The sequence below is a fragment of the Ammodytes marinus genome (genome assembly GCF_949987685.1).
Source record: "Ammodytes marinus genome assembly, chromosome: 20".
NCBI lineage: Eukaryota > Metazoa > Chordata > Actinopteri > Uranoscopiformes > Ammodytidae > Ammodytes > Ammodytes marinus.
In genome coordinates, this window is record NC_137224.1 from 9,981,497 (window position 1) to 9,994,999 (window position 13,503).

The 13,503-nt window shown below is 40.2% G+C and overlaps 1 protein-coding gene across 1 annotated transcript; it reads right to left on the reverse strand.

Annotated features, from left to right (window-relative positions):
* Nucleotides 1–1,326: 1,326 nt before the first annotated feature.
* On the reverse strand, nt 1,327–13,304 carry dclre1a (DNA cross-link repair 1A (PSO2 homolog, S. cerevisiae)). The gene is made up of 9 exons (XM_080049278.1): nt 12,655–13,304; nt 10,764–12,092; nt 10,193–10,326; nt 9,217–9,335; nt 8,948–9,091; nt 8,555–8,700; nt 7,240–7,394; nt 4,403–4,544; nt 1,327–2,654 (listed from the first exon to the last, which is right to left on the reverse strand). The coding sequence occupies exons 1-9, from the start codon at nt 13,052–13,054 to the stop codon at nt 2,488–2,490; spliced, it is 2,736 nt and encodes a 911-aa protein (XP_079905404.1). The 5' UTR covers nt 13,055–13,304; the 3' UTR covers nt 1,327–2,487.
* Between the last annotated feature and the right edge of the window lie 199 nt (nt 13,305–13,503).

Genomic DNA, 13,503 nt, shown 5'->3' on the forward strand with positions numbered 1-13,503 from the left:
AATTATTATTAATTGCTTCTGAAACAATACATTTTCCCTTTGGGGATGAATTAAGTAAAGTGAGCAGGCGTCAGAGGTTGAAAAGCTAAATTACAGAATTAATTGCAACTGTTGTGAAAATCTAGCAACACAACTCAATTAGTTTTAGCTTCTTTACTTCCAAAGTCCACACAATAATGGTTAAGCTCATTAAACACTGAACTACACACAGCAATTTTTCAGGTTTAATTTTTTAAATGTTTTAGTCGTGTGGTGGCATTTGTAGAGCCACGTCATGCAACAGGTTCTTATTCAGTTCACTGAATAATAAAAAGTTGGCAGGGAGCTCAGTGGCATGGTGGTGGGGTAAATGCTTGCAGATGGAAGAACCCGAACTTCCAGATTTTTTTCCCACGTCATCATGATTTGTGGTGATTCTCGACACCAGTTGGATTTTTTTTTGAGTAATGATTCACACCTGCAATCGATACCCGTCATTCATTAATTCATAAAGGAAGAATACGGTACACAATTTTTAGAAATGGCTCACACTGGAAATGGCTTGCTGTGAGCGCATATAGAAAAACAGTGGCTAATACATCGGTCACCAATTAAAGTTGACGATAAGCATGAGGACACAATAGGAGGAGAGGCAAGAGGTGTAGGGAAATGGATGTGCAACTGCTGTGCTGAACGTGATGTACTTAACAAGAACAATTAAAGATTCAGTGTTCAAAAATATGCCAAGCAGCTGTAATCTGTAATGGTACTAAAGTATAGTGGTTCTAAAGTATAATGTAAATACTGACTGCACAGCCTCATGCAGACCGGGTAAATTGACGTCCTATATGAAAGGAAACATCACACAGGGGCTCGGGCAAAAGCCGGTTTTACTGAGCCTCAGGATCAGAGCGCTCCATCTCTTTATCGCACGTCTCTGCTGTCTTGGAGATAAACCAATGGCAGCTGTGTCAGCAGCAGCACCATTTAAGAAAAGCTTTTCATTTTCAAAGCCACAATGCATCAGTGGCATTCCGCCTTAACACTGTATTATCCTGTAGAGGCTTCAGTATGAATGACAGAGGTGTCATTTGACAGAGTAGCCGTGACAATCCAGATAATGCAACCTCGAAAACCAAGTATGCACATTTTAAAAGAAATCAAAGCCGGTCTTGACTTAAACAGGTATGTGTTGCGAAAAATGAAAACGAGAAAAAAGGTGTTAAAACATTTATTTTTTTAGCATAAAGAAATTCTGATTACATAGAAATTACAAACAGATCATTCAGAAATTGCTAAAATTTCAAAGCAGCACTTGCAGTATATTGTTAAAATACAAGTGTAAGACTGGAAGTGGCCACAGCAGGCAGTTACACATACAATTAAATCAGTTCCAAGTAAGACAGGTCTTATTGTAGACATGATACATGAACGACCGTCATTATTATTGAGTACATTGTGGATAAAAGCAGAAAACTCAACAAGAGTTTGAACTTAACCTTTGTCCATGGTTGTGAACAGAGCCGGCCCAAGCCTTCGAGGGGCTCTAAGCGGAATATGAGTAGGGGGCCCCTCCTGATGATAGCGCTGCCCAAATTATTGACTTTTGTTGAATGTCATTCACACACCCAGTGCTTTCTGATAGTGCCTCCAATGTGCAGCTGGGTGAAAATAGTATCCAGCCGAGATCCCGACCCTCCTTGGGGGGTCCGGGGGGGCATATGCCCCCCCAGGATTTTTTTTTTACCTTTTTAAAGTGAAATGCATGAATCTGGTGCACTTTGAGAGGAAAATGAAGAGGCTAAATCTGAGGAATTTTGTGTGAACAAATAATTTGGAGACAGTGGGTTGGATGAATTAGAAGCTATTGAAGAAAGACACATGGATTTTCCATACAAATATTAATAAAAAAATAAAATTATGCAGGGTCCTCTGGGTTGGGCTTGGAGCTCTTTTTCTTTTGCGGGACATATTTCTCTGTAATATAATGAATGCATTTAAATGCAGTGAGAGGAACGAAGCAGAAGAACTCTGTTGTCTATTTTTTTTTAACAAAATCTGAGGGCAGTCCCATTTCCAAATGTTTTTAAATAAACTCAATACACACTGTGCATGGACGTGAATGTGACGTGATCAGTTAACTTCGGATTACCTCCCAGATGAACTGATTCAATTAGTTAGGCTATTAACTATCTGGGGGGGGGGGCCTGGCGGTCGGGGGCCCTAAGCAACCGCTTAGTTCGCTTATGCCTCGGGCCGGCTCTGGTTGTGAATAATCATGGACACATTTTACCTGTACTTACTTCATCACCGGCATTATCATGCTAGTGTTATGAGCTCAGTAAGTTTGAGGCAAACAAACTTCAATAAAAGTCATTGAATGAGTAGTGCTTACATTTTGTTCCCCATGGTCATACAGCATTTCAAGTGGTGAGAATGAACTGCTTTTTCTCTTATTACCAATACGCAGCAGAATGGATCTGCAAACACAGTTGACCGGTCAATAAGCTACGGTTTACATTTAGTTTCAGCGAGCCACTCACTAAAGCACTTCTCCATGGCCTTCCTGCTGGCCCAGCTGCCATTGTTGACTGTAGGGATGATCTTGAGGGGTTTGAGCCACTGGACAAAACGCTTCAACTCCAGAAAGCTGCTATGTTCGCTGTATGGGATTCCTGTCAGGAGAAACAGAAGGGTTGTCATCATTGTGCAACCAAACGGTGGGACTCAATGCAGAGCTTTGCTGAAATGTATAAGCCTGAACAAAACCCACGCTTCATTTTTTCCCTCAGAGTTGGTTCAAGTGTTAATTACCTTTTAGAAAAGGTGATTAAGGAATTAAGCTAGTAGTAATTTAATACAGGTTCAGTATTACATTTAAGACATGATTTCTTAATGTCTTTTCTTTCCAATTTCTCCATTAAAAAACATCAAGCTCAGTGAATACAGAGGCTCAGACGTTTTCCCTCAAAGGCGGATTTCATATGCTGAAACATTAACACTTTTAAATGACTCATTTCCCTTTTTGTTTTGTGGAGATAATAGAAACGGCATCTTGGGACTGCTACAGGTTTGATGTGCTCGCCTGCTTTAAAGACAGATCCGGCTGAAACTAAGCCGACTTAAGTACACATTCATTTTCCCCCGCATGCAGAGAACAATATTAGGAGCGGTGGCAGCATATGGCTGGGAAGAGCAAAGGGGAGATCAACACAAGGCAAAGAGAGAGAGAGATATAGAGATAGAGAGAGAGAGAGAGAGAGCAAAATAGCTTCCCCTTCAGAGACTGCTGAGGAGGAAGAAATTATACGCAAGGTTGCATTGGAAAAGCCTCTGGCTGGTGATTGTAGGTTAGAGGGCAGGTGAATCTATTCAGGACATGAAACATGAGGGATAACAAGCTAAATCTCTAGTGGCAAATTAAGTCATTATCCATTGAAGTACTGGGGTTTAACGCTAGGCTAGTAGTGCTGTACATTAACAAAAAGATACAAAACCCAGATTATTCTACCCGATCACTGAACTGAAGCCACCTGAAACAAAGCCATTGTGTATTGTTTAATCTCACACTCTTTCTCTGAGTGTCCCTCAGCAACACTGCCTCTCTCTGCCATAAGAGGGAGCTGCAGGATAAATACAACAAGCTCTCGAGATGAAGGCTATTATTTACCCTCACAAGATTCTGCTTTTGGTTGGTAAAAATATTTAAATAAACTGTGAAACAACAAATAGTAACAACCCTAAATTCCACTGCAAAGAAAATTACTTTTAGGCTTAAAAGTGGAGTATAGTATAGTATAGTATAGTATAGTATAGTATAGTATAGTATAGTATAGTATAGTATAGTATAGTATAGTATAGTGTAGTTAATGCATGCATTGGTGTGCTTTTTGTTGTTATTTATGTATTGACTCTATTTTTTTATACATTGTACTATGGATCTTCATGTGTCCTGAATAAAATCATATATATATATATATATATAGTATAGTGTAGTTAATATAGTATAGTATAGTTAGTATAGTATAGTATAGTATAGTTAATATAGTGTAGTTAATATAGTATAGTATAGTATAGTATAGATAGTATAGTGTAGTTAATATAGTATAGTATAGTTAATATAGTATAGTATAGTTAATATAGTGTAGTTAATATAGTATAGTTAATATAGTATAGTATAGTTAATAATAGTATAGTATAGTTAATATAGTATAGTATAGTGTAGTTAATATAGAATAGTATAGTATAGTTAATATAGTATAGTATAGTTAATATAGTATAGTATAGTATAGTATAGTTAATATAGTATAGTATAGTATAGTATAGTAGAGTATAGTATAGATTTTGCTTCGATAATTCTTTTGTTATTCCTTCTAACAAATAACTGTGCTAAATAATGTCAAAAAAGATATAGTGTGTGTACCATAGATGGAGATATTGCCACTGATCTGAGGCTGAATATTTTCCACTGATTCCACCTTCTGGCTGAAGGTCCAGCCTGTGGGCTTGAAGGCCACCAGTCGATCGTACCGTCCTGAAAAGCGCGCCAGGTAATCCTGCAGTTTCTGGAGACAAGACGAGGGCGACAGGGAAAAGCTACCATTTTCATTTCATATTCAAATGGAGCTGCACTTGACAATATAGTTTGTAAAAATTAAGGATATAAATTTGTGTGAGGATAATATCACACTTTAGTTATTAAGAACAGCTGCTGAATATATAGGAAAAGTTATCTTCCAAAATCCATTCAGATAATCACATTGACATTAATTACATAGAATGGGAACATCGTCTTCGAATATCGAGATACAGTGCTTCTTTTCCCGTTTAACCTCCAATATAAACCAGCTGCAAATGGGTCATTTCGAAATGGATAGTTCATGCAAACTTAATTTAATGAAACCACATTTTATCCATCAATTTTTTTGTAAAGGTGACGCTGTCCAAGTTATACAATCTCTTCTTAATAAAAACTTCTCAAAGACTCACTACTGAAAGGTCTAATTCAGGGGTGTCCAAACTTTTTTCATTGAGGGCCACATACAGAAAAATCTACGAAGGGCCGGGCCACTTGGCAAAAATAACACATTTATCAGGACATGTAGCTGCTCTGATGTTTAGTTTCATAGTGTCTTAGTAAATTGTAATCCTTCTTCACGGCAACACTTTCCTTGAAAATTAAACCGACACACTTCCCCTCAGAGCCGGCCGAAGCCTCCAAGGGGCCCTAAGCAGAATTTGATTAGGGGGCCCCTCTCCAATGATAGGGCTGACCAAATCATTGACTATTGTTAAATGCCTTCAGACACCCAGTGTTTCTGCCATTGCCTCCAATGTCCAGCTGGGTGAAAATAGTAGCCAGCCGAGTTCCCGACCCTCCTAGGAGGGTCCGGGGGAAAGCCCCCCCGGGAGATTTTTTTAACTTTTTAAAGTGAAATGCATGAATCTGGTAGCCTGGCATTCCCAGACCTGCCACTAGGTGCTGGCAAATTAAATTTGCTGCGCCTGTTGGTCTGGAAACTCTCCGTTGAAGCTTTTTCAAAAAGACCAGAAATCTGGGCTCACGTTTCAATTGGTTCTATCTAATATGGGCGCGCCAGAGCCCTTTGTATGGTACACTGGGGAGGACGTAACCGGATGACGACAGTGACGTGCATGCGACGTCGAAGCCGTGATAATAAACATCAAAGATGGCTGCGGATATGTTGTGTGAGTTTGAGACCGCTTTGGCCTCGACCCTTTACGATTTGGAAGACGGCAATCAAATATTTAATTAGCAAGTAAGTGGAATGTTCTGTTTTGCCGACCGACCACGGCAAACGTTTAATTTAACAGTTTAACAGCTGTTCGCTAAACGAACGGGGCTTACGTCACCTTGTGCATCGCTCTGATTGGTTGTAGTGCTATCCAACTGCGTGCAGTGGCATTTGAAATGCACGCGTAGGAGCCGCCCTTTGAGTTGGAAATTACTATTGATCGTGGCCAGACCCTCTATCGTTCAAGATATCAGGATCTGGATTTCCAGGCTATGAATCTGGTGCACTTTGAGAGGAAAATTAAGAGGATTAATCTGAAGAATTTTGTGTGAAAAAAATTATTTGGAGACACTGTGTCAGATGAATTACAAGCTATTGAAGAAGGACACATGGATTTTCCATAATGATATTAATTTAAAATAAAATATTATGCAGGGTCCTCTGGGATGGGCTTTTTTTCTTTTATGGGACATATTTCTTTGTAATATAATGAATGCATTTAAATTATTTAAAAACTAAAAGGGTCATATACTCATATTACATTATATTTTTAAAATGTGCCCCGGGCCAATCAATCAGTTGTGACACCCCTGCACTAGTGGGTTAAAAAAAATAAATAAATAAAAAAATTAAAGGGCCATATTACATTATATCTTTAAAATTGGCCGCGGGCCAATAAAAAGCGGGCCGCGGGCCATCTTAGTTTGGACACCCCTGGTCTAATTGCAAACCTAAACTGGACCCATTTCTCTCACGTCAGCCTTTCTGTGGCGAGTGATGCTTGAATTGTACCAACTCTCTGGGACTTATCTGTTGTTATACAGATGGCACATTTAAATGCGTTAGCCCCTTTTAGAGAGATGTGCTTGGTCATCATCATTGGCATTTCCTAATTATTCAAACTTCTGTGTCCTAGGTACTTGCACATGAATAATCCATAAACAGAATAAAAAGATGTGTTTGCACTCAAAATAAAGTGCAGAGAAATATATTCTGATACAGTCCTTAGTTAAAACGAGAAACTTTTTCACTGAAGAACTTTAGAGAAATGTTATGTTATTTCTATATACATTTAGAAGTCAGAAGTCAGAATTATTTATTGTCATATGCACCGTTACAGCACAATGAAATTTGCCTTTCAGTACACACCTCTCCAAGAAACATACAAGACAGTGACAATAACATGGGTGGACAGGAGAGAGTGTAACTGCAGAAAATGTACATATTCTTTACTATATTAAGTTCTTCATCTCTATTCACCTTCATCTCACTGAGAAGGGCATCATTGCATTGAATTGACAAACTCGATCTGCAGTGCATACATGGACTTACAGTATATGCAGTTAAGAAACCGATGGACGGAAGTCTGATGTGATAGATCCCTGATGTACTTTGTTTTGCATAAAATAGGACACTTTTCACACTCCTGAGATCCCAAAGTCGCACTGTGATAACTTATATTTTAGGTCTGCTGATGACAAATGAGACTGCTGCTGAAACCTACTTTGAAGTTGAGATGCATCATGGGCAGCACGTGGACCTGGGCTGCCTTCCAGTCGGTGGTTATACGCTGTCGGACCTGCTCTGACTCCAGGCAGCACATGGTGTTGTATTTGTCTCGAGAGAGGCACACTTTAGACCCCAGTACATCTGCCAGTGCTACGAATGAAGCAGAACAAGGTCAGTGTTAGAACAATGAATTGTGGGAAAAATTATTCAGCCTTTTCATTTTGAGACCTAGTATGTACTTTGGCTCTCAAACACACACACACTTTGCAAAGTAACTGAGTGCAGTGATACAGCCATTTGAATCAGCAGCGGTTGTTTTTTCTGGCTCTTTTAATGTCAAATAGAGCTTGTTTGAAGCAAATGTGATTAGACTGAATGCATGTTGTTCAAAATAGTTTTTTGATTATTTCGCTATAGTAATGCGGAACAGACCATCACAAATGCGTCACCAGAGGGCCGCTTTTTGTCCACCATGAGAACAAAACATATTGAGTGACCCTTTTCTTTAAAAAACAAGACTAATCCACAATTCTCCACACCACTCCCGTTTCAGTCCAAGCCCCGCAATCTCAAATGACCTTTTCAAACGTTAGGAAAGGTCATGTAGAGATACATACAGCTACAGTTACAATCCCCTCACCTTGCTATGAGGTTACGAAACACATTTACTTTGTGTCCAGCAGCCTGTGTTCGTTTCGTTATAAGGTAAGGTAGGCTAACGTCCCTATTCCCGGAATTAAATGAATATATTACCATGTCATTTTCTGTAATATGATTAGCCATCTGAAAAACATGTCACTTCAACCTGTCAGATGTTGAATTATGTGGAAGCTATTATTGGCCCCCATACCCAATTTATTTTAGTGTAATTAATTAGTCTCTGTCATACCAGCTGGCCCATAGGAATAGGTTACATGAGAAACAATGTAGATGTTTACTTTTTCTTCCCACTACTTTGATTTTAGAGTAGGTTATGGGCTATTTTACACTAGAACTAGTGGCATATACATTCATATACAGTATGTCTTAACTCAACGAGCAAATGGAATATATCACCAAAATTCATGATAGGTTAACTTTTAGATAATATAAGCAACAGTACACTTTCATCATTCCTTTTCTAAGAATACAAATGGGAAGGGAAAATGGGTACTTCCTTCACAAAATCTAGAAAAAGGTATGGGTAAAACCAGATTAATTTGCGTAATCATTTTTTGTTAATCATGTCAGCCAGATCTGCCATGCCATGACAACATTAATGTTACATGGACCCCAGAGGCAACGCAGTATGCAACTGCCTAAACACTCACCTAGAAAGACCTTCTCTTTTCCCACAGAGTAGGAGCCACACACCACAAGAGTGCGAGGGTTGAGCGTCACCACTTCGAAGGCTGTGCTGACTGCGAAGTTGATGGCCTCTTGCTGTTTGGGGAAGGTGTACTCTGGGCTGCAGTAGCTGTAGAGATAAGAGAGCTTTAATTGAAAATCCCAGTTTCCTCAGGGCTTCTGTCTCACCTTTCCTTGCTTAAGAAGATTGGAGACATGGAAAACGCAAGGTGTACAAGTTTTAGCTCATATTGATCCACACACCGGCAGAAAGGAGTCGGAATTTATTACAGTGTTTCCACACATTAAAAGGTAACACACACACACACACACACACACACACAAATGTATATGAGAGGAGACAGACAGGTACTCACGTGGTGTCCAGGTAAAGTGTCTGCACCTTGCAGCTTAATAACTCGGGGTATGTCTCCATTGAGGGATCAGCTCTGAAGTCTCCGGTGTGGAGGACCGTCTGTCCATTGGGAAGGAAGAACAGCAGCATGGCAGCTCCTGGACAACTGAAAAGACACACACGGGAGGTTAAGCTGTTTATAAATATATACATATATGAAAATGTAAGTGTGTTCAATGGTCTAATTTTGTAATAATTAGGATTTAATTCAAATGTTGTCGATGGACTCACTGGTTGGCTTCCAGAAAGATAACCGTGACTCCCTCCACAGTGACCTGGGTGTTCATAGGGAGGATGTGGACGTACTGCTCAGACACCCTCAGTTTGCTCTTCACCAGGTTCCCTGTAATCTGACCAGGGGAGGCAGCTGTCAATCAATATACTCTACATATGTTTGGTTTAGTTGCATTCAGACAGTGTTCTACCATCTAATCTCCTCAGTGATTCTGATCAAACTTTTCTGAGCTGCTGTGACCCACCTAGCATCCATCTTGAAGTTCTGTGACCTACCAAAAAATAAAAAATAAAAAACCCCTATGGAGTCCCAACGAGTCCTTGTAAAGCATTTCTGTAGTTTTAATCCCAAGAGCACGCTGTTATAAATCACGACCCATTTGACAAGAGAGCTTGTGTAATATCTAGCCTCTTTAACCATGAGAGTTCATTCTCGATACCATCTATTGAGCTATTATGAAAAGCTTCAGGCTGTATGCTCTCTTACATATTCCAGTGAGATAAACAGAAATGGCACAACCACTGAAGTAATGTGCTCTACGTCTTAAATGTGATGAATGGATGCATTAAAAACGTATCAAGTGTTTTTTTTTTATCAAAAACTGTGTCAAGAAAACCACTAAGGTCTTCAAATTTCAATCAATTCCATTATAGTCAAATCAGTATTCATAGCTTCCCGACTCTGAGTTAATTTTTCCATTACTATGAGTCAAAGCAGTGCAGTCAGTGAGATAAAAAATGGATCGGCTGTATATTCTTTTGGAAGAGAGCTGCAGTTAGGAAGCTTTTTAAATGGAGGGGCAAATAGGATTGCTGAATATATAAAGAAAACATTTTTCCATGCACCTCATTCATATTATTCATGGACCAACAGGCCATTGGAGGAGAGATTGCCACTTATTTACATAAAACTGCAGATGTGTATTCTATACATAGTCATTCATATTTAACAACAGCCAAACTCTTGACTTACTTTGTTGCAGTAGATTTGGAATGTGCCCTTCTTGGTCAAGCCTCCGTAGTGGTCCGAGTGGAAATGTGTGAGGAAGTATGCAGTGATGCCCGGGATATCTCCGTAACTGAAGGCATCTACGACAAACTTCGTACCTGAGGAAAATTTATAAACAGAAATATTAGAGGTGCACTATGCAGTTTCAGAGGAGGGGGATTTGTTTACATTTGCAGAGCCTGCAGTTAGTTTACAAAACATATGTTCTTTAAGTGTAATTCTTAGTATTGAATATTTCTATCATATTAAATCAAAACAAAATTTATTTGGAGGCACCTGGAACCAATCGTAAGACTAGAATATGTCTGTACACAAAACTGTGGGCCCTGCTGCCGAAAACAACAATAGTGAAACAGTAACATTCCAGGAAGCTTTCTAACTTCAAACAGTGTTGCAGGGATCACATTTTACTGGGAGGAGAGTTTGTTATTTCAGTGATGAGAATATACCCAAAGTTACATAGTGCATCTTTAAGATTACAAAAAATAATAATATAATGTATTCAGCACAACATGATACATAATCCCTCGCTCACCTGAAATCTTCTTGTAGAATGGACAGCGTGGTAACTCTCCCTCTCCGTCCGCGTTCCCTCTGTTCCACCTTCCCCTCCAGCCTCTGGCCCTGCCTCTGCCTGATTCCCCACAAGCGCCCCCCACCTTACCGTTATCTTCAGTCACTGTGCCCTTTGAGGCGTCTGCTGCAGCTGTGTCAGCCTTACGCCTTCCATGCCCGCCGTCTGTCCTTTGCCGTCTCTGTCCTGCTGGCATAGAGCTGCTAGTACTGCTGCTGCTGTGTTCATTATTTGGTCCACTCTCGGCCTCCTTCTCCTTCTTCGTGAGGGGTTTGAGGCCAAAGAACACCCCAATGTCCGTTTGCTTCAGACCTGCCTTGATCTGGCCCTTCTGAGGCGTCATGCTTTGAGAACTTTGGACAACGGTTGTTTGCGATGAGGTTGCGTGAGGCTGCTCAGATTGAACACTACTGCTGTCATTCAAGTTTTCAAAATCCTGGCTATCCAAGCTTATTAGAGATTCTCTCAGCTGCTCTAAAACAATACTTTGCGGCGACTGAATGCTGATCTTAAATGGACTGACGGCACTGGTTCCGTCTTCAGTAATTGTGGAGGTAGCAAGCTGTAATGAGGTAACTGACTCCAGCTGGGTGTTGAAGGAAGAAGGCTCCTTTACCTGAACATTGTCCGTTTCCAAATTGTCTATAAACTGACTGAGGAGCTCATCTTCACTTGAAAAGCCGTCACAGAACGGCACCGTCGAGTCTTGAGTTTCATTTTCAAACGCATTGTTATCAAAAAGGGCTTTTTTGCACTCACTCATTTTGACTCCAGTCTCTGTGGGGAACTCAGAAAGAGGAGAATAGGATATTGCATCATCGACGTCGTCGGGGGAAACGTCAATTTCAGGCAAACGTTCACAAGCTTGTCTTTCACTCTCCGCCTTTACAGGAGTGGAGGAAAGCTCCGACCCGCTTTCTTGGGAAGAGCTGATAGACTTTTGTTTTTTACTAGAGGACGACCAGCCTTTCTTTTTCTTGAAATCATCTGGGCCAGGTGAGCGCAGTAACAGCAGGCCATTATTACGATTAGATAGAGGTGTTCCAGGGGGATTATTACGGTGAGGGGAGACACTACGATCTGATAAGGCAGAGAGGCTGAGAGCACTATCCTGTGAAGTCTCTAAAATTAAGCCATCCACGACATTGGTCCTTTCACTAGTTTCTGAAGGCCGGGAAAGACTGAGGAGGGCTGCATCGCTGTTAGCTCGACCGTGGGCAAGGAGTGTGTGGTTGAATTTCTTGTAGTGGTTTGGAAAGGTGGAGGAGCACTGGAGGCTGTCAGGACACTCTGCGGGAACAGATAAAACACATAGAAAACAATAGGCCAATAGGATTATCAGCTCAGGCCACACAATTAACTCAGAGCTAGTATCAAAGAAAGGTATGACAAATGATTTAGAATTTTCTATTGATAATTGATTTACCTGATAATTCCCAGGTATAAGCATTGTTAGTACCTTTTTAAAAGATTGATTTAAGACATTTTAATATCCTTTTTTTAAATTAATAATTGCAATTTGTTTTAAGACTTTTTAAGGTACTGAAGGAACCATGCAAGATGATTGTGTGTGTGTTGTGTGTGTGTGTGTGTGTGTGTGTGTGTGTGTGTGTGTGTGTGTGTGTGTGTGTGTGTGAAGGTGCTATGAAAAGATGAGCCTACACAAAAAGTAGCTGCATTGTAGGTCTTCTGCAAAAAGTTGAATTAAAGACTTTGTATACCCCTTTTGAGAAAATTATGAATGCAATTTAAGACATGGCCCTCACCAAAACTGGAAATAAATGTATGGGTGATGATGATTAATCTATTGCCTTCAGACTTTTTAAGGATCTGCGGGAGGAACCCTTTTTACCTTTGCATGTGTCCCTGTTGGTGTCAAGACATTCAGCAACATGCCACCTTTGAGTCTGCACCACCAAAATGGAAAAGGGCATCTGACACATGGGGCAGAAGTCCCCAGATGACGGCCCCTCAGCAGCAGTGTCTGTCTGCAATGTGTCATCGTGGGGAGATGACTTTGAGGGTAGATCATGTGCCAGTAGATCAGCATTGCAATCTCCACTTCCTTCTACCTCCTTGTCAGGTGACCTGACTGAGAACGAAAGGTTTTTGCTCTTGGTGGTTCTTCTGGAGGTACACAGTCTTTTAGACACAGCTTTAGTCGCAGACAATGTGTCCTGTCTCTTCTTTTTCTTTTGAAGAGGTTTATACTCCCAAATGTCATTTTCCGAGTCTTCCTTCTTCTGTGACATTTGGAGAGAAACAAGGCGTAACAGTCCGTAAAGTTTCCCGAGGACCTCCTTCTCCAAACCGTCGTTATTACACAAGGAGAGACGTTTGGTAACATCCCGCGAGTGACGAAAATAATATACTTTACAGTAGATACATTACTTTTGTGGGTTTCTTCATACTGCCATGATAACTATTGCTGTGGGAATAGTTAATCATAATATAATAACGACATGGAATTAATTGTTTTCTCTAGCTAGCTACCCACTGTATGGTTCGAGTGTTAGCGCCACCAAAACAATGAATTTAGTAAATATGAGTAGCCAAACAGAGCAGCATTTTCCACACCTCTCTTGAAAACTCAAATACTAAAATGTTCAAGTTAACAAACGGGGAATATTTTTTACGGATAATTCGTTCAGTTAAAAGTTGCCAAAATTCTGAAAATAAATAATAAATACATTTTTTTCTT

What these genes read in the sequence shown, in the direction of transcription:
- dclre1a (XM_080049278.1), bottom strand. Translation starts at nt 13,054, where the DNA reads ATGTCACAGAAGAAGGAAGACTCGGAAAATGACATTTGGGAGTATAAA. An exon ending in AAAAGAGAAGGTCTTTCTAG is followed by an intron (nt 7,395 to 8,554) that starts GTGAGTGTTTAG and finishes CTTCATTCGTAG; the next exon opens with CACTGGCAGATGTACTGGGG. An exon ending in TGGCAATATCTCCATCTATG is followed by an intron (nt 2,655 to 4,402) that starts GTACACACACTA and finishes TTCTCCTGACAG; the next exon opens with GAATCCCATACAGCGAACAT.